Source organism: Lissotriton helveticus, chromosome 1_2 (assembly GCF_964261635.1).
Source record: "Lissotriton helveticus chromosome 1_2, aLisHel1.1, whole genome shotgun sequence".
Classification (NCBI taxonomy): domain Eukaryota; kingdom Metazoa; phylum Chordata; class Amphibia; order Caudata; family Salamandridae; genus Lissotriton; species Lissotriton helveticus.
The window spans coordinates 349,057,373-349,077,357 of record NC_136058.1 but is presented as its reverse complement, the minus strand read 5'-3'; the positions used below and the strand labels follow the sequence as shown (position 1 = coordinate 349,077,357).

The 19,985-nt window shown below is 44.4% G+C and overlaps 1 protein-coding gene across 4 annotated transcripts in view; it reads right to left on the bottom strand.

The window, feature by feature from the left end:
• Positions 1–19,985, bottom strand: part of CENPQ (centromere protein Q) — a 124,195-nt gene that overhangs the window by 88,094 nt on the left and 16,116 nt on the right. For 2 of the 4 annotated variants that reach the window (XM_078671892.1, XM_078671894.1), the window contains exons 2-3: positions 18,261–18,393; positions 10,906–11,022 (exon numbers count right to left, since the gene is read on the bottom strand). In XM_078671892.1, coding sequence (XP_078528018.1) covers positions 10,906–11,022; positions 18,261–18,383 — 240 coding nt within the window. In that variant the 5' untranslated portion in view covers positions 18,384–18,393. Of the gene's footprint in view, positions 1–10,905; positions 11,023–18,242; positions 18,394–18,558; positions 18,705–19,985 lie in introns of all 4 variants that reach the window. The other 2 variants (XM_078671893.1, XM_078671891.1) reach the window with 2 other exon arrangements.

Here is a 19,985-nt window from a genome sequence, read left to right as displayed (position 1 = left end):
ATGTCATGAAGTGCGCTAGAAATATAACTGGACAGGACGTAAAGAATCAGAGAGCCATATTCGACTTTCAGATCTTCGTTCTCCAAGTCAAAAAGATCAGGCATCAACATGCAACTTTCGCCAATTTGGAGAATGACCCCATTCCTCCAAACCAACAATCGGCACTGTCGACAAGAGAGCTGATAATGCGGCCCTCTACCTATTGTATTTTAACTTATTAGACACACAAAAAACAACAATTTTAAAAGTAACATTTTGTCACGTAATCAGACGAACATAGAACCAATAAAAAATACTTATTCCTAACATTCTAAATGAGATCTAAAATACTGGTCCATGAAATCAAAATTAATTTTTCAGTTCAATGTTCAGAAGTTCCTAGTGTTAAAAATCCCATGCATTCGACACTGGATGGCAGCAAATCACTGCAAAAAGCCTTAATTAGGCAATGTATGTATGAATTCATGTATTAGTTTTAGATCTCACTAGAGACAGCTTGAGATAATGAAGCAAGAGCTTGTCATCAATATATCAAAAAGAAGTACATAGAAGAATAGAGAAAGAGTGAGTTTTGGGTCAGCCCACTTCTGCAATTGGCTTTAATGGATTTTTGATGGTTTGCAAATGTTTGCATGGGCTGTCCTTCAACCATTTTTAGGATGGTTACATTTTCCCATTTGTGTTAAGATAGGTTTTGGTGCAGAAATCAATTGGCCATTTGTTAAACTGCAGATGCAACACGACACAAGCCTTGAAACAGAGTTGTAGCTTGTGTTCCTTGGTGTATTTAGTCTGTTGGTATAAAGCCATTTTGCTTGTTGTTATATAACTTTACTACTTGCCGCAGAAGCCTCTCAAGATAAAGCCACAGCGCCATTCGCTATATTCCTTTGCGCATCCGTTGGTTTAGTTTTATGTCATGATAACATGTTGGATTTACAGTGTTTTTGTTCACCAAATAAGGGTGTGTGGACCCATGGGCTTACTTAAAAAGCAACTAAATTATTGGTATTTTGCTAAAAGTAACGACTATACAAACTTTTGCTCTGTATGTCTTAGGTTCACCACTCACAACATCCTCTTCTGTCTTGAATTGTATAATTCTCTTGGTTAATAGTAAGGCTTAGAAACCCCTCATCTATAAACAAACAAGTATGCGTTGTTAATAAGAGTATATTTCTGTGCTTCTTGTTAATAAAGCTATGATGTGTAATGAAGAAATCTACAAAATACTTCAATGGGGCAAACCTTTAAATACCAGACAGAATGTTATGTCCTCTAATAACTTACCTAACCAACTATATTTACCTACCATATGCAAAACACAATATCAATCTGCCATACATACTATAACTGATAACTAACCTTTCATATCTATTTACCTACATTAACGGCCAAATCTATCTACAATATCTTTCCACTGTACTTACATGCCCACCATAAGTACCAACTTACAATAATAAGCTACCATACCTTCTGTACCTCCTATATCTACCTACCATGCTTAACCTTTCATAGCTACCTACTTACCTGCCATACCTAACATTTCTGCCAAGAGTACCGACAAACAATGGCCACCTACCATATGTAACCTACTTTGCCTAACCTAACATACCTACCTCAGCTATGCTACCCTTCCTTCCACACCTGCCGACTAAAAATAACCTATCACACCTAACCTACTAACTATACCTACCCTAATATACCCACCTACAAACCATACCTACCATTGCTAACCTAGCATAGCTACAATACCTTACTTACAACTTTTCTACCTGCTATAACTACCATACAGTGTACACCTAACCTTCCAAAACCTAACATACTATTCCAAAGATCCCATACTTACCTCCAATACCTAGCCTAGCTTTCATTCCTAAACTCCCTATCATGACTAAACTTCCATTGCTATAATACTTAACACACCATAGCTAACCTGCCTACATGTCTGCAGTGCGTAAACCTTGCTCCCGCCCTGGGGTGGCAGTTTAGTGTAATCAGGTAAGTTATGCCTATTCGATCTCAAGTAAGGGCTTAGGTTACCGCAGCCTGCTACAGAAAGCAGATGAATGTAACTTAAAGGACCTCAAAGAGCCTAAAAACAGTGGAAGCCTTTTATTGGCTTGTTTTGTTTCTGTACGGCAAACCTAGCCAGAGAGCAGCAAGGGGCATACATTGCAGAGGTAGTTTGGAGATGTTACAAGAACATGTTCATTAAATGGGAACTTCTTACAATTACACAGTTATATTACATTTCAAACATGTATGATTTTAGGCACATGGATATTATGAGAGCTCCAAAGAATCACACTTAGCCAGAGCTGAGACTCAAACCAAGTACTCCAGGCCCCAGAGGGGTAACTCATTCACTAAACCATGTCTCCTCTGTTCAACAAAACTATTTCAGTACTTTACAGTTTTGAAATAAGGACACCAGCTTCCAACAGAAGTCGGAAATCTTACAAGGAGTTTACTTGTTTTTAAAACATTTTTTTCTCCAATTATATATATATATATAATAACACTGCAGTAATGAGAGGTACAATCACAGTAAACAGTGGGTAAAGCACAGAACAGAACTCCACATTACAATAGGCAATTGCATACAATATTTGAGGGGAGCTGGACAGGCAGACGTCACAATTAAACAAACACATGCCCCGCTCGTGGACTGGACAAGCTGTAATCTACTGGTGAGAGCCGTCAGAACAGTCTTTGTGGTGTGGCAGACAGCGCAAATTTGGCAAACGACATGCCGTCCGGGGACTAGCTCCCTTCACTAAGATCACTGGTAGCTGCCCAGCCTCGACCGTCCCCGCCAGCTGTCTCCGGGGTCCAGCCAGCGTGCTGCAGATGCGTGTTGTTGCAATACAGTTCTAGCCGGGCACCTCCAGGCCACCCTCTTTGTATTGTCTGGTCAGCGTGGTCAGGGTCCAGACCGGGGAAACAAGGAGCGAGCCCAACTGCCTGAACACCCTGGCTAGCAGGGATAATTCTGAAGGACATATAAGCAGCGCAGAAGGAGCACCATCTTGGAGATGGACAGTCAGCCCATCAATGACAGCAGTAGTGTGTTCCAAAAAGCAACCGAGGCTCTCAACTAATCCATCTTGAGGCGCAGCTGTTGCAGAGCAGTGTGTGCAACCATGATCCCCAGGTAGCCAAATTGTGCCAACTCCCAGCGCAGAACAATGCCCGGCATTTTAAGCCCATGCTGCTTCTTCTGGTTTCCTTCTTTTCATATCCAAGACAATATCCCAACACCACACAACAAAACTCTCACACAGTTGCCCTACACAAGATGCCATCAGATGGACATGTCCTTAGGAAACAGTGATACTGGCTGCTGCTGTAGGGGCAGCGGTGTGTATGGGTTGGACTGTGGGTGGCATGTCTGCAGGATAGGAAAGAAACAGTAGGGAGCAACCTCGTTGCACAATCTGGAGCACCCATTGATTTGAGGTGATTCTCCTCCACCCGGGGAGGTGAAAGGTGATCCGCCATCCAACTGGAAGATCGTGGGTTGCCAAGACCAAATTAAAAGGGTTTTGCAGCAGCTGCGGAAGGGGGGTCCAGAACTTGGGTAGAACACTGGCTCTGGGAATCTGAACGGTGCCTGACCGCATCCCCTAAAGATTGAGAGGTCTGCTGTTGCTGAGTTGAAGACTGTCTTTGTCTCTCCAAAACCTCGAAACGGGTGCTGTTTTTTGGGGAGCTGTCGAGATCACGGAGATAAGCCCAGAGAGTGGGTAGTGGCCCGACTCTCCTTAACCTTTCAAGTGCAGAGTCCGCTTTGCTCTGAACAGCCTCAGGCATAAAAAGGCATGTCCATAAGTGAGTGTTGGACATTGGTAGAGAAGCCCATGGAGCGCTTCCAGGAATGGTCCTTTTGTACCACGATTGTGCCGACCTCCCTACCCAGGCTGGTGATAGTATCCATGCCCGACTTGATTCAGAATTTTGCAGCATCCTGACCACCCGAGACCAAACTTTACAAAAATTCAAGTACTTCCTCAAGAACCGCCGGCAGGACATGCACCACTTTACCCCAGAATGCAGGACAGTATCTGCCCAGGAGGCATGATGTGGTAACCAACCTGGGGACAAGATTGGTCAATGAGAATATCTTCTTTGCAAATACGTAATTTTTCTTTACTCCCTATCAGGTGGGGGCTGTTCTATCAGAGATTAATGAGGAGAGCCTAGACCAACCCGTAGCCTTCATCAGTAGGAAGTACTTTCACAGGAACAGTGGTGGAGTGCAATTGAGCATGAGGCATTTGCTGTGGTCTGGGCACAGAAGAAGTTGAGAAGGCATTTTGGTTTGTACAGTTCGTAGAAGCCTGTACAACAAGGTTCTCAGGGGTAGGATGTTGCAATCACAAAATCAGACTCTCCAGTAGCAGGCCTGTGTCGCCTTGTCTCTTAAGCAGAGTTGTCTAAACCTCCTGAGTAGACAGGACAAAATCAAGTGTCTGCCGTCCTCCTGATGACTGTCTCAAAAGATGCGGTCTCTTTAGTGGCTTTAGCAGGATTAGGAGAAGCTAGGCCAATGTCTGGAGAGGTATCAAGAACACTGGCATCTTGATACAAAAAATATCACCATCTGCACATGGCTGATACGTTTCATCAAATATGAACTCCTCTCTAGAATAGTCTGGTTCTGATTCACAGGCTGCCAAAACATGCTTCGACCACTCCTCTTTTCTGTGAGCTTCACTAGCTAAGAGTGGAGAAAGCTCTGGTGGGAAAAAGACTATAAATCACTTTTTGATATTTCCCACCAAGACTGATAAAACTCGTAAACAATGGTTGTTCCCCCTGTTCAGGTTTCTAGATCGACGCTGGATGCCACAGTACTCCCTGTTTCGGAACAGATGACCGAATTATTTTCAGCTCTGGGTCTTCCTATTTAATTCAGTTGGCAATTACAGCAACAACCTTGTGAGGTGCATGTGCAGTTCAGAAGGAAGTATTTCCCATGTTCCTATTGGTTAAGGACAAGTGTGTTTCTGAACTTCCTATTGGTCAAAGGTTATTTAGCCCCAATCTACAAGGAATAGCATAGGACGCTAACTGACAGATAAAGGCTGCAATACAATGGAGGAAGCTTAGTGACAGAGAGGTTGAGTGGCTGAGTCAGTTGAACCAAAGAAACGAGGGTGTCCATAGGTCAACAATTCTTGTTGTAAAACACATAAAGGGGGCTTATATAGAATGGAAGACCTTTATTGATTGAGGCTTTGCCTGCATTCAGGTATCTCATCGGATACCAGAGTATTTGGGTGTCTTGTTGGGCACAAGTTAGAAGGAGGATTTTTGTTTTAAAGTCAGGTTATAGTAACTAAGTAGTGTATACATCAGAAAGCTTTATGAAACTCTTCCTGTACGGTAACCCTTAAGGCTATGGGAACATGTATTTAATAGCACTGCTGTTACATTTATAAGGAGATATTTAGTAAGTGTATCCTTATTCCCACTTTGTTCTGTAGCTTTTAAGATTGTAGCAGTATAATGCACTTACGGTAATTAGTGAAGAACATGCAGAATATAGCCCTTCCCCTGTGAACCAAGTTTAAAGGGGATCAAGTAGAAAAAAATATTTTCAATTAAGAAAGAGAACCATAAGGAAAGTACTCACACAGCAAGAGGACAGGTACACAGTGTTGCGAAACCCAAGAATGAGAGTTCCTTGAAGAAAAAGTTAACGGGAAAAATGCTTCAAGTTTGGAGTGGCTGGTCACATGGCTAATGACAAAAACTGTCCTGCGTTAGGGGTAGTGTGTAAGTCATTTGGAGTTAAAGGCAATTACGCAAAATTTTGTAGGCATAAAAATAGGAGTAAGAAAGCAAAAAGGTTGACCGATAATGGTGACCCTGATGAATATGGGTATGATGATCTGCAAGTGGGAGGAATGGTGGCCCAGAAGATATGGTACACATAAGTGGTTATGAAGTGAAGAGGTTGTTTGACTCAGGGGAAAAAATTACTTTGATCCCCGAAGAATTTTACATTGAGAATCTTGCTAGTAGAGTCTAGTTATATGGACATTAGGCCATTGGCGTATGGTAGTCAACCAATTAAGTTGGTAGGTATTTTGAGGGAGAACTTGAATACAAAGGAAGGATAACAGCAGGGGAAATATATATGTCCTGTAGAAGAGACAGTATAATCAGTTGGCAAAAACAAGCAGATCTAGAAATAATCTTGGATCCCCTCCAATTTTGTTAAAGAAGAAAAGAAATCAGAACTTGCAGATGAGACATGTGGGGGGAGCCCAGATAACTTGTGCACAGTGAGGGTAGGACAAGAAAATGACAAGGGACAATCAAGTAGCTGTTGATAAAAAGAATTCCCTGAAGTGTTTTGTGATTGGTTGGGATGTATCACACAGTAAACGCATGAGATTAGGTGATGGGTGTTCCGCTTACTATGAGACAACCCATGAAGGATGAGCTGAATAGATTGAAAAAACAGAAGGGATAATTAAAGAAGATATGTTATGTTAAATTATTTATTTAAGCGCACATACACCAATTGGTTTCTTGGCACTAGTATAGGAGTAGCTGAGCTCTGGTAGGTCTATTTATATGCCTGAACAAAGAGCCATGTTTTGAGCAGTCTCCTGAATACAGGTAGGTCTATGCAGGATCTGATTTCATAGGGGCGGACATTCCAGAAGTGGGGCGCCAGCACTGTGAACCTGCTGCCATCTAGTCTCTTCCGTTTATAGGGGGGGATGACCAGTAAGCTCATGTGGGCAGATCTCAGATTGCGCATGGGTACATGTCTCATAATGAGGTTGGAGACAAATTTTGGGACCCACATCCTGTAGAGATTTAAAGATAAGGCACCCAATATTAAAAGCATAGCGTTGTGGTATTGGGAGCCAGTGTAGCTGCCGCATAAGAGGGGTGGCATGTTGCCATCTTGGTTGATGGAAGATCACTCTGGCACCCTGGTTCTGCACCAGCTGCAGTTTCCTGACTAGATACGCTGGTAACCAGAGGTACAGGGAATTTGCGTAGTCTATATGGCTAGGACAACCTGCACCACTGCTTCTTTAGTAAGGAATCTACTGATTTTCCTAATCCCCCACAACAGGAAGAATCCGGTTGAGACCACTTTCCAATCTAGGACTTCATTGACAAGTCATTGTTGCGTGTGACCCCGAGGCTCTTCGTAGAAGGGGATGGAACTGGAGGAGAGCCCAGCTCTGTAGGTCAAAAGTGTGAGCTCCAGGGATTTTGAATGCCGCCAGTGAAAAGCAGTTCAGTTTTGTCTGGATTTAGCTTTAAATGGTTGCTATTCATCCAGTTACTGACGTACAGCAAGTTAGCCTGAAAGTCAGGGATGGACTCGGGTGTGTTATTGATAGTGAATAGATGTTGTAGGTCAACTGCATAGTTAAATGTGTTGACCTTACGCTCCCTAAGGATCGGATCAAAGGGAGCAGATATAGATTAAACAAGTGCTGGGATAGTATCGATCCATGTGGCACTCCACAGTTGGACTTAACCTCAGGAGCAATAAAGTGAGACAGATAAACAGATTGAGACTGAACTTCCAGAAAGGATATGACCCAGTCGAGGGCTGGACCCTGGAGTCCTGCGTCTCTGACCCAGTCTACCAAAATTGCATGGTCGACCGTGTTGAATGCCGCGGAAAGATCTAGCAGCATCAGGGCCTATGGGGTGCCCCGGTCAGCTTCCTTTCTTAATTCATCCAATACCAATAGAATGACCATCTCCGAAAAGTGAAATGGATGAAATCCTGCTTGGTGGGGGTCAAGGAACTGAGACTGTTCAATGAATGAGGATAAGCATTTCGCTACATGGGATTCCAATATCTTAGTGAGTCAGGGAAGCAGAGATATGGGACGGTAGTTGAGTAGGGCCCTGTTTTTTCCAGAAGGGTATCTTGGCAGCTTTTTTAAAGGCTCTAGGAACATGGCCCTGCTTCAGTGATTCATTCAGAAGACAGAGGGCGGGTGCAGGGTTTACAGTAAACACTTCCTTAAGAATGTGTTGTGAACCAGATTTAACCCTGCCCAGGAGTTCCAGTAAGTCTTCACTGCTGGAAGTGGAAGTGTCAGAGTGGGTGGCTCCAGTGGTGTTAGCACAAACGTATTCGGGTAAGCAGAGGCTTTGCATGGACCTGTGGGGGTTGAAAAGGGAAGTAGTGGTAGACAGATTCCCTTCACCCAATATCATGGACATGCTTACACAACTTAATGGGGCCAAAATATTCTCCACCTTAGATCTTCAGGCAGCATACCAGATTGAGCTAGCAGAACAATCTAAAGATTTAACGGCTTTCACTACACTCTTTGGGGTGTTTAGAATTACTAGGATGCCCTAGTTTGATTTCAGCAGCTTCTGATTTTCAACCGGCAATGGAGAGCCTGCTGGAAGGGCTGGTGGGTGTGAAAATGTATCAAGTCGATGTGTTTGTCTATAGTAGCACCCAGGAAGAACTTGATCAACGTATAAGGATGATACTCAAAACATTTAAGCATAGAGGTCTCGAACTGAAAGAGAGGCAATGTAGACTTGGATGTAAAGTAATAATTTTGGGACATAAACCAATCAGAGGAGGTGTTTATCCCAACAAGGATTTAGTAGGCACCATCAGAAATGTAGCCATTCCTAGGAAAAAGGAAGATTTGGTCAAGTTTTTGGGGCTGGCAGAGTATTACCACAAATGTATATCCCATTTTGCAGCAAGCGCTTATAATATGAGGTAGGTATTGAATAAAGGGGTGAGATATGAGTGGTCAACAAGGTGTGATAAAGAACTGAAGGATCTCAAGGAGGCATTGTCGAGTGCCTTGTCCTGAGGTAGTTTCAATATGCAGGAAAGGTCAGTACTGATAACAGACACCATGACTAAGGGTCTAGAAGCGGTGTAAAAGCAGGGTGAAGGGAGTGAGGATCTTACCATGATGTTTGTGTCCAGGAGTTTGAAGGGATCTGAGAATCGCTATCAAGCGATTGAAAGAGAGGCCTTATGCATATTTTGGGCCATTAATAAATGTGTTATGGGTAACAGAGTTCCTGATTAGAACAGATCATAAACCCTTCCAAGAACTTTTTGAGAAGAAAGGATTGGATGTGGTATCTAGCCAGATCTGCAAATGGGTTATTCTCTGCATGATTTTAATTGTGCGGTGGAGTATATCCCAGGGGTTGAAAAGAGTAGCTGACTGTCTATTGAAGTTGTTACAGGCAGAATAATGTCTGAGGATTTGGAAGATCAACAGAAGGAAATAAATGGTATGGTGAGTGAGAATGAATGGAAAGAACATATGGCAAGGGATGAGGAGTTAGTATGTGTGAGCAAACTCATTAAAGAAGGACAGACTGAATGTAAAAAGTTAGACCCATCATACAAGGGAGACTGGGAAGTGAGAAATGATTTGTCAGTTCACAATGGTTTGGTGTGTAGAGGGTCAAAACCGATTCCTGCTGTGGTGCTGAAGAGTAAGGTGATGGAATTAGCACACTAAGGGTACCTGGGTATTAGCAAAATGAAGGAAAGGATGAGGTTACATTTTTGGTGGCCAGGCTTAGATACCCAGGTGGAGCGAGCGATCAGACAATGTTTGGACTGTAAGAATAGTGATAAAGGGTTCAAAACAAGGATGCAGCCCATAACAATACACGAGCTACCGGAGAAGCCTTGGGAACAGGTGGCATTAGATATTCTGTGACCAACAACGGTGGACATTTTTTTTTTAGTATTAATGGACCTATACTCAAGGGGGCCTGAGATTAGGATCACCCCGGAAGTAGAGGTAAAACTTGCTAAAATTTCTCTTCGAAATTATTGCTAGGGAAGGCATCCTAGACTCCATGTTGACAGACAACAGTGTACAGTTAGTCTCTCATGAGAAGGAGGAGTTTCTTGCACATAGAGGTATACGGCAGAAGAAATGCGCACTATATACCCACACATCCAATAGGGTGGTAGAGAGCTTCAATAGGGTACTCAAATAAGCCATACAGATAGCCAAACGAGGCTAAATACTGGAGGGAGGAAATTCAAACCAGGGTAGAAATTCGGTAAAGCGAACAATAGCCGATGTAGGAGCTTGGGTCGGAGTGAAACTACCCACACAGGGTTGGTAAAAAGTATGGGAATCCCACAAAAAGTGGTGAAATTATTTAAGAATGCAGTTAATCTCAGTGATAATCTGGTTTGGAATTTTACAAGGGGTGGTTGTGGTACAAAGGAAATCAAAGAGAAAAGGAAGATGAAGAGAATTCATAAAGAATTTACAACTCTTTAGGTGGAAGGGAACCACAAAGCAACAACAAACCACAAAGCAGCAGCAGCAGAAGAGTGAGCCCGCCATGACATCCGAAAGATTATGAGATGTAGGATAATCACATGTTGTTTTCTGTGTAGCTATTGAAACTGTGACAATATATTTGTGGGGGTAATTCAAGCTTAGTAAATATATATTTTCAGTGTGCTATTGAACCATTTCAGAATAACCTCTTCCCCACTATCTCCTTCATCTGATGCAATTGAACTGTTTTAGAGTAAACTCTTTCCTACCTTCCTTTTCATTTTTACTTTTAGCAATTGAACTGTGTTCTGCCAAGATCAAAGCTCAAAGAGATTGGTTTAGTTCTGAATTGTAAAGGGGTAAGATGCGTAGTATCTGGGATACCAAATGGAATGTGGCGCGTAAGGGTTGGGTTAGTCAGATGGAAACTGGAAAGTGATGGAACAGCTGAGCAGCCAGGTGGATGAGGAGTTTAATTACTCAGAACCTAAATCAAAAGATTAGAAACACATCTGTGTTTCGGGGTCACTTTTCCACAATTACGCCACCGTAACCCCACTTTAGCTTCTGGCCAGCACATCACACATGTCCCTTTGCCTCCACTTTGTACCTGTTGCTCATCACCTGCTTCAGCTCTTGGGCGTTTGCTGCCACTCTTGCTTTTTCCACCTCTTGGCCTTTCCGGTGCGTTTACGTCATTGCTGGATGGAATCGGACCTTTCACCGTCTCAAGTGTAAGAAAAGAAATTATGGGTAAAAACAATTGAGCAGCTGAAGCGAAGGCAACACAAAAACATGCTAAGGCATGAAATAACAAAGATGCTACATGTACCAACAAATAAAGTAACAACTGTGTAGTTTACATCAAAACAATAAACAACCTGCCTATGCAACTGCTCCAAAGGCATTCCACCTGGTTAAGAGCCATGATAAATGTTAATTGAGGGAGTGTCCAAATAATTCTAGACTTGACTCAGTGTTTTACCATTAAGGTAATTTAATATATTACATTTTTGGGACCCAAGTCTCTGGATGAAGCAGACTCACTCACTTCACAGACTTGTCTTAACTCAGTGCTCATGCCTGGGCACTCACAGGGTGGAGGGGAAATTCAACTGCTCCCCAGAGTTTTTCCAGCATAATCATTCAACGCATGTCGAAATGACGTTTACTGGAATGTGCTTTCACACATTCACAAATTGCTATTATTTTATTTAAATTACCTGTAAAGAAGTCAGAGACTGCTGTTTTGCTCGCACAACCCATGCATAGGTTGTGCCGCCCTCCCCATTGACCACGGACCTCTGTGCTCCACCACCAGTTATTGATAACATGCCGCTCGAGGCTGCCTTATCGTGACCTGGACTGCTGGACTGCTGGGTTTGTCTTTTCCCTTCGCCTGGAAGCTGAGGTGGGCTGTGTGGACGGCGGCGGCAGGAAGAGTGGGACTGCGAGTCCCAGGAGCGGCAGCGGCTTGCTTGTTTGGCCGCACCTGTGAGACTCTTCCCTCCTTGACCCCGCCCCCCTCCCGGGAGCTTTAATACCTACGCCTCGCGGCCCCCGCTTCGCGGGAGCTGCTCGAGGCTGCCTTATCGTGACCTGGACTGCTGGACTGCTGGGTTTGTCTTTTCCCTTCGCCTGGAAGCTGAGGTGGGCTGTGTGGACGGCGGCGGCAGGAAGAGTGGGACTGCGAGTCCCAGGAGCGGCAGCGGCTTGCTTGTTTGGCCGCACCTGTGAGACTCTTCCCTCCTTGACCCCGCCCCCCTCCTGGGTACTCCGAAGGAACATTGGCCATAAGAACAAGGCAGCCCAACGCGTCACGCGGGACGCGCGCGGGCTAGCGCCGGGCTAAGCCCGGGCAAAGGGCGGGCCGTTAGAGGTCGCTAGAGACCGGACCGGGCCATACCTCTTACGCCCTCATCCCGAGGCCATTTTACGCAGACTCATCACTATGGCGAGCAGAGAAACCAGAAGTAAGTCTGCCACTGTGGTTTCTGGAACTATGGACAAATTTTTACGTAAGGCCAACCTAGTGACCACAAAGGGTATCACTTTGGTAGACAAAACTAATGAGGAGGGTGTGGAAAACTCGTGTCTAACATAGCCTGGCCCTTCAATGTCTACCAGCACACCGCTCTTGCCTGATGCTACCCACCTTTCCCTACTGGACAGCATAGACCAAACAATAGAGTCTGTACTCCAACAGTTGAGGACACCGGCATCTCTGCCAAGAGAAAGAGACACATCACGCATTATTAGCGATGTGGACCCCTCTCCTGCTGCAGAGTCAATATTTCCAGGGGAACAGGGCGTGGTTGACATCTCGCCGGAGAACACGGTCCTAATAGAGGATCGTGTAATGAAAAGGAAAAGACTGAGATATCCCAAAGGTGCTAAAAGGGCCAAGACTGATTCTGTTCCACTGACTATTGGCGAACAATTGGGCACACAAGACACTCTAGGTTTGGGGAGGGAGAGGGCATTGCTATGTGATCCCTCTTCTGTATCCACTGCGGCATTTTCTCAGCCATTTATTTTTGGTGGGGCTAGCCCCAATGCCACAGATCCCATTATTGCTTCACTCACTGCTGCTTTTAGTGCTCTGATGGGTCCTATTTTTATAAAGTTGGACTCAATAGAGTCGAGATTAGCTGCAATTGAGAGTTTCAGTGTGGGTAGTCTAGGCCGGTCTGTGACAGGAGCAAGTACAGAAGGGCTATCCACAGGGGGAGCTGGGAATCTACATCCCCCCCCAGTCACCACGATTCAGGTTCCCCAATCTTCCACAACTTCTCATGGGGAAATCAGCACTCACAGTACAACTTTGGTGCCGCAAACTGCACCAGTACCATTGCCCAGGCTATTGCCTCCGGTTCCCCCACCTAGGAGGTCGAAACAACCACTTCTTGCTAATCCATCTACACAGGGGATTCCACCAAACACGCCAACTAGTAGCTCTTCCCACCGGCCTAGTCCCAAAATACAGCGTAGGGCAGTGAACTTGCCCCCTGAGGCAGCGGGCTACACCGTTATACTGATGGGGGTACCTGAACTGGCTAGTGGGGTAGCAGAGTCTTTCGAATCCCTACGAAATAAGGTAATCAGCTGGCTTAATATACAAAGGCCCCTTCCATCCAGCCTAAAAGGAGAAGTCCTTATGGTCAGAAGGGTTACGTGGGTTGGCTATACCACCAAGAAAAGTGTGGGGGACTGTGTAATTGTTAGTTTTAAGAATCCCCAGGTTGATTCTTACATCTGTAACTGGTTTGGTAACACCGCCAATACATCAATCGAACTCGTCCCTCTCTCATATTTTTATCCTAACACCAGTAAGTCATCTATGAGAAGGGACGAAGGATGGACAAAGGTGGGCTTTGCAGTGGATGGGTCTAGATACAGGCCTAGGTATAACACCCATTTTGCCAACACAAACTATGTACATCCCAACAGGTTTAATTGCCTTGATGAAGTAGATTGACTTCGAGGGGGTCCTCCCTCACAATCTTACCAAGTCAATGACAATGAACCTGTGGGGCAGGAGACGGGAACTGAAGGGTCTGACTTTTCGAATAGACATTCGGAACTACACCAGGGCGGTGGTTTGAAATCCCCCAGCCTTAGGGTCACTGCAGATAGTGTATCCCTGAATCCATTTGAAGCACTTTGCGCCCCTAATGTAACATCTCTTGTTAAATCCACCCCGGGAATGCAAGACCGGCCCCCCGCATTTCCACCAACGGGCACTACTCCTAAAATAACTGAAGGGTGTACTCCCAAATTGCCCACCGAAATTCTAAAAGTTCTCTCCTGGAATGTGGCAGGTATTGCAAACAAAATACTCACAGCAGACTGGGAACTTTTAATTAGTACCAGTGATATTTGTCTATTCCAGGAGACATGGGCCAGGGAACCAGTGAGTAGTGCGGGCTTTGCTGTTTTTGAGACTCAGGCTAAATGGAGTGGAAAGGGGAGACCCTCGGGGGGCTTGGCGATTTGGGTAGCGAGTCACACTGGTTGTACTGCGGAGAGCGTTCCAACGTTCTCTGAAGACATCCAGTGTGTACTTCTTGTGTGGCCTAATGCAGCAAAACTGGCAATTATAAATGTATACTCCCGTCCAGTTAGCGCAACCAAGGAATCGCCTACCTTAGAAGATCTTGCGTCCTTTCTGGACTCACTGCCCAACGACCATAAAATCGTGTTGGGCGGAGATTTCAATTGCCACTTCGAACCCCTGGAAGGCCTAAGGGAGGATGCCCTTACCACCGAAGATGATTTCTGGGGTGTTCCACCATGTTCATCCCCTCACCCCAAATCTTGGTCCCCACTTGTTGTGCAAATTATGTCCTTAACCCTAAACTATGCATTGAGGGCTTGCAACGGCCGTACTCCGTCAGACTGTCCCTCTTCGTGCACCTTCAATAGGCAGGGTCAAGAATCCAGGTTGGACTATATTTTTGTCGACATTGGCTCATGGTCCAGGGTCCAGGATTTTAGGGTATCCCCTAGAACTGATAGCGATCATAACGCTCTTTTATTAGACCTGAAACACCCAGCACCTTCTGCTGACTCGCTATCTACCAATCATAGGGATGACCCGGGAAATCTGGCCCTTAGTTCCAATAGGCGCAGGGTAAAATGGGGGAAAATAGTCAGTACTGAAGAAAACATAAGGAAAATATTTGATATTGCACTCCCGAAGTTTGTGGAATTAGATGAATTAATTAATCAGTCTGGGTCCACAGACTTTAACTCCAAACTGGGAAAGATACATGCAAATTTAGTGGGTTCCCTAGCAGAGGTTTTCCATCCTGTGGCAGCCCCACGGCGTAAAAAGACACGCACCTCAGTTTGGTACAACTCATCTTGTCGAAAAGACAAGGAAGAATTAATTGTTAATATCAAGGCAGGGTCAGATAAGGGTACGATCGCCAAACTCAGACGGGATCATAGGGATGCCATTGTGTTGGCTAAAAGGGAGTGGGATTGGAATCACTGGCAGGATCTCTCCTCTGCATTAGCAACCAGGGACTCAAAAGATTCTGGTCTTTGGTGAATATTGGCACCGGAGAGGTCAAAGCTGCCGTGGAGCCAAATATTGCACCATCTGTTTGGGAGGCCCACTTCGGCAAACTCTACCAGGACACCGTATTGCCTGCCTGTGAAGTGGCTCCCGATGATACAATCATCCCTGTACCTGGGTTGGAATTTACCCTTGGTGAGGTAGTGGGTGCAGTAGAGAGATAGGCAATGGGGAAGGCCCCGGGTTTGGATAGGTTGCCCGGTGACCTTTTCAGACAATATCCTGAAATTTGGGGCCCCTACCTCCTCATTCTATTTAATGCAATCTTGGGGGGTATGGAAATCCCCTGTACTTGGCTGGGAGCAGAGATCGTGCCAATTTACAAAAGGGGCTCTCCTCTGCTCCCAGCCAACTACAGGCCGATCAGTCTCATAGACGTTCCCCAAAAACTCTTCTCTCGTCTCATCCTGGACCAGCTCCTTGATTGGATGGAGGCCAATGAAATTCTTAGTCCCCTCCAGGCTGGCTTCAGAAAAAACACGTCCACCATGGACCAGATCTTCCGCCTCATCCTCCTATACTGGAAAACGGTGAGGATCGAGGGCGGGAGACTGTACATGGTGTTCGTGGATCTGCGGTCAGCCTTTGACTTGGTCCCACGGAAAAAACTATGGGAGGTCCTAAAGGAGCTCGGCGTACCAACTGAGCTGCTGCATGTCATAATCAGGCTGCACGATGGCAACTATGCGCAGGTTAGGTGTGGGAGGGATGGAGCGCTTTCCTCAAGGTTTCCTGTTCTCAGGGGGGTAAGGCAGGGTTGCGTCCTGGCGCCCACCCTGTTCTGCCTCTTCGTGAACAGTGTTATATCTCACCTTGATGAAGTAAAAGATAATGACGCCCCTTCTCTGGCAGGCAGGAGGGTGCCAGCTATCATGTTTGCTGATGACACCCTCCTGCTTTCCAAAAGCCCAATGGGGATCCAGAGGATTCTGGATGGATTTGGTCTTTTCTGTAGACAACATGGTCTAGAGATCAATACAGAGAAGACCAAATTCATGATTTTTAATCCCTCACCAAAGAGAAGACCAAATCCCACTCTGGGTACAGCTAGCTTAGAAAGGGTCACTACCTTTCAATATCTGGGGGTGACTCTGCACGAGAATTTATCTTGGGATCCCCAGATAGTGAAATCTCGGCTAAAGCTGACCCAACTATCTGGTGCAATCCTGAAGGTTGCAAATACTTCGACCTACAAACCTATAAGTCCGGCACTGGAGCTGTACAAAACGCAAGCCAAGGCGGCTGCAATGTACGGCAGCGAGCTTTGGGGGTACAGAGCAGGCCTGGATCTCGCCAGTGTAGAAAACATCTTTCTCAGACGCCTATTGGCTCTCCCCCGTGGCACACCCCTGATTCCCCTGAGATTGGACGTGGGTTTACCCTCTATCGCTGCTGAGCTGGAGTCTAAGCCAGTACGATTCTGGCACAGGCTTTGGTCCACCAGCGAGCTTGAACATTACAGGAGTGATCTCACCCACGTATTGGCCCTGAATCAACGAGATAGAATTCCCTGGCTGGCCTTTGTTAAGAAGGAACTGTACCGTTTAAATCTGTCCGAACTCTGGGAAGCCCCAGCAGTAGGCTGTCCAAGCCTATCCCGGAAACGACTTGTACAAATTTATAAGGAAAAAAGCCTCGATCTACTTTTGACCTCGACCAATAACGGCACCCTAACTGAACGTTTCCTGCAATCCAAAAATTCTTATGAGTTTGAGGATTTTATGGATATTATTTACCCTATCCTGGCCAGGAAGCTGTTTATACAGTGGAGGCTTGGCACTTTACCGATCAAAACTTTTACCTCCAAATGGCTTCAGAGGGAAGATAAATCCTGTCCAGGTTGTAACTCTCACGATGAGGAAGAAACCCATCTTTTTTTCTTTTGTCCTGCATATTATAGACCAAGGAAATACTGGTTGGTCCCTCTTTGCAGGAATTTGGGTTTCAGGAGCTATATAGATGCCTACAGAGTTTTAAGAACCAGTACTCTGCCTCATGTAGTTTTTGCTGTGGCGAAATTCATTATGGCTATGTGGCTCATCAGGAAAAAATTGTTAAATGGACATAACCCTAATCAATGAACTTGTCGTTTTATTCATGGACTGTGCTTTTATCAATTTATGTCTATTTTATTCCTGATCAAGAAATGTTCACTTTTTCCCTCATCGTTCCTGGAATGATGCGTTACTCATTTAATGTACATGTGTTTTTATATTTGTAATTCTTTTTCTAATTGTTGTTATATGTATACATTATGTATCTTTTATGGTCTTTTAGACCGAAATAAAGAATTTTTGGATTGGATAACATAAGATTTCAAGACGTTAACAAGGAATTTAAGCCAATGTAAAAATAAATCTTACAACGTAAAAAAAATATTAGCACACAATGATATTGCATTAATGGCGCTGTCTGGACAGATGTTCTGTCATGCACAGCTGCTGGAGAGTAAGCCTGGTCTGTTCAACTTTGCTTGTGGCAATGATCACATAGTTCATTTTGTGGTCACAGATGCATACAACTGGCCTGACAATGCAAGAGTCAAAATGAGGGACTAGCCTTGTCCTAATATGGTATAAAGAAATAAGAGAAATATTTTTTTGCAAAAGTCACAATGTACTCATTTGAGTTTACGTCTGATCCATGATTGTTTTAGAACTGTTGGGAAGTTGAGTTTGAGTGAGGTGTTGTCACACTAAGGTACGATTTGTAAAAGGACAGATGTTCTATCTTTTACAAAAAGTAAAGTATTTCCAGAACTACATCGTCTGCGGTCCACCACTGTATATGAGCTGTAAGGTGAAAATCCAAGGCTTTCTAAAACAAATACATATATACAAGTCTAGGAAACTCCTGCTTCTCACAAGCTCTAGGCCTCTCACCCTGGTAGCAGCAGGTTTTGGTGGCTTGCCTTCGGGTTCGGAGGGCTTCGCTTTCCCATCTCCTTTCTTGGCTTTCGCTATCTTGGTCCATTTAGCGACAGAACTTTTAACTCGAGGTCCCATTACTGACACACTAGAGGACAGGAAAAAAAAGTGTGAGCAGAGGAAATTATGAAACATGTGGTCAAGGCAATTAGGTGACAAATGACTGCCTTCCCCCCCAAAGATTCCAACACCAGAAACAAGATCTAAGACAGAGCAGGTTGTGATGTCACACCTCGGACTAGGTACGATATACAGACTAATAGTGATAGCACCACCTTGGACTGTGATATGCAAACTACTAGTGATGTAGTGATGTCACCTCACACATCCAGTGGCCTCTGTCTATTGGCTGGGGGGTCAGGGGTGTCACCTCACAGCACCTTTGGAACCCAATGGCTGCTCGAAACAAAGACAAACAATAACAATTGGTGGTCTTTTTTGAAAGAGCCGATGGATGAAATAGTAAAACTCAAGAAGGTTTCAGAAAGGATGTTTTCTGGTTTCAAGTTGCCCTGTCAACAAGTTACTGTATATGGCCTGTTGTTATAAACTGCAATCATCTCTTGTGAACTTTGCTTACTATTTATTTATTTATTTATAAAAGTGTGTGTTCGTGGATATCCATCAAAGTTTAAAGTTAAAACGTTACAATACTAGAGTTTTCCTCCAATATATTGTATGACAGAGTTGCAGTTATGGCTCAGTCTTGACTTTCAGTATAAAAGTAATTTTTAGAGAATTATGTATTTAATTCCCTTTGACTTTGTACTAAATGTTACCACAATATATTTGCCCAGACAGAACGCTGTGTTAAATGGTCATAGATTGGGCTCTGTATAAAGTCTGTACATTGCGTTGTCATTGGCAAAGTTCCACAAGAAAGACTGCAGGCGTGCCCTGCTTGCGGCACATACTGGGCACGAAGGCACTCTGTGCCATGCCAACGTTGAATACGCAAACTGTGCCTCTTCTTTAAAATGGTATCGTTTTGGCCTGGTTTAAAATGAAAACATGACTGTAGGGTAATGCTTATGTTTTTATGGTATAGTATCTAATCAATGATGTAATCGCTGTAGCTATGAGAGTTCATGAGCATGGCATGGGGGCTATGATTATAAACTAATCATATCTTGGAATTTTTTGGGGGGGGTTGTATCAAAAGCGTAATTTATCTTCAACTTGATTTTTTCTGTGAAATTGGAAACGTTTTTCTAATAAAATTGGTTAATAAATGAGCTCATTGCTGAACCAAAGCTTCCATTAATGCATGTTTGTCAATGAACTGCTATTTCTTTTTCTTTAGTGTGTCACGCAGAATCTCTCCAACGTCTAACTGTGATGAAAACAGGTGATCGTATCATTCAACTCAATGATAGTTAATGTCCTCACCTAGGAGGACAAGGGTTTGCAGACTCCACACAGATCTCGGGGGTGGACAATCAATTTTCTGAATCATTTTTCTGCTGATTGGTTCATGCATGGACTTAGTGACATGAGTTCAGCACATCAGCAGTAAATGTCCGGTGGCAGATGCACAGATCAAGCTATCACCAGTATCAATCAATCAATCAATCAGGGGTTTGTAAAGGGCGCTACTCACCCGTGAGGGTCTCAAGGCGCTGAGTATCGCAAATGAATATTGACAACTATCGACAAAGTTAATTGCACAGAACCGGACTG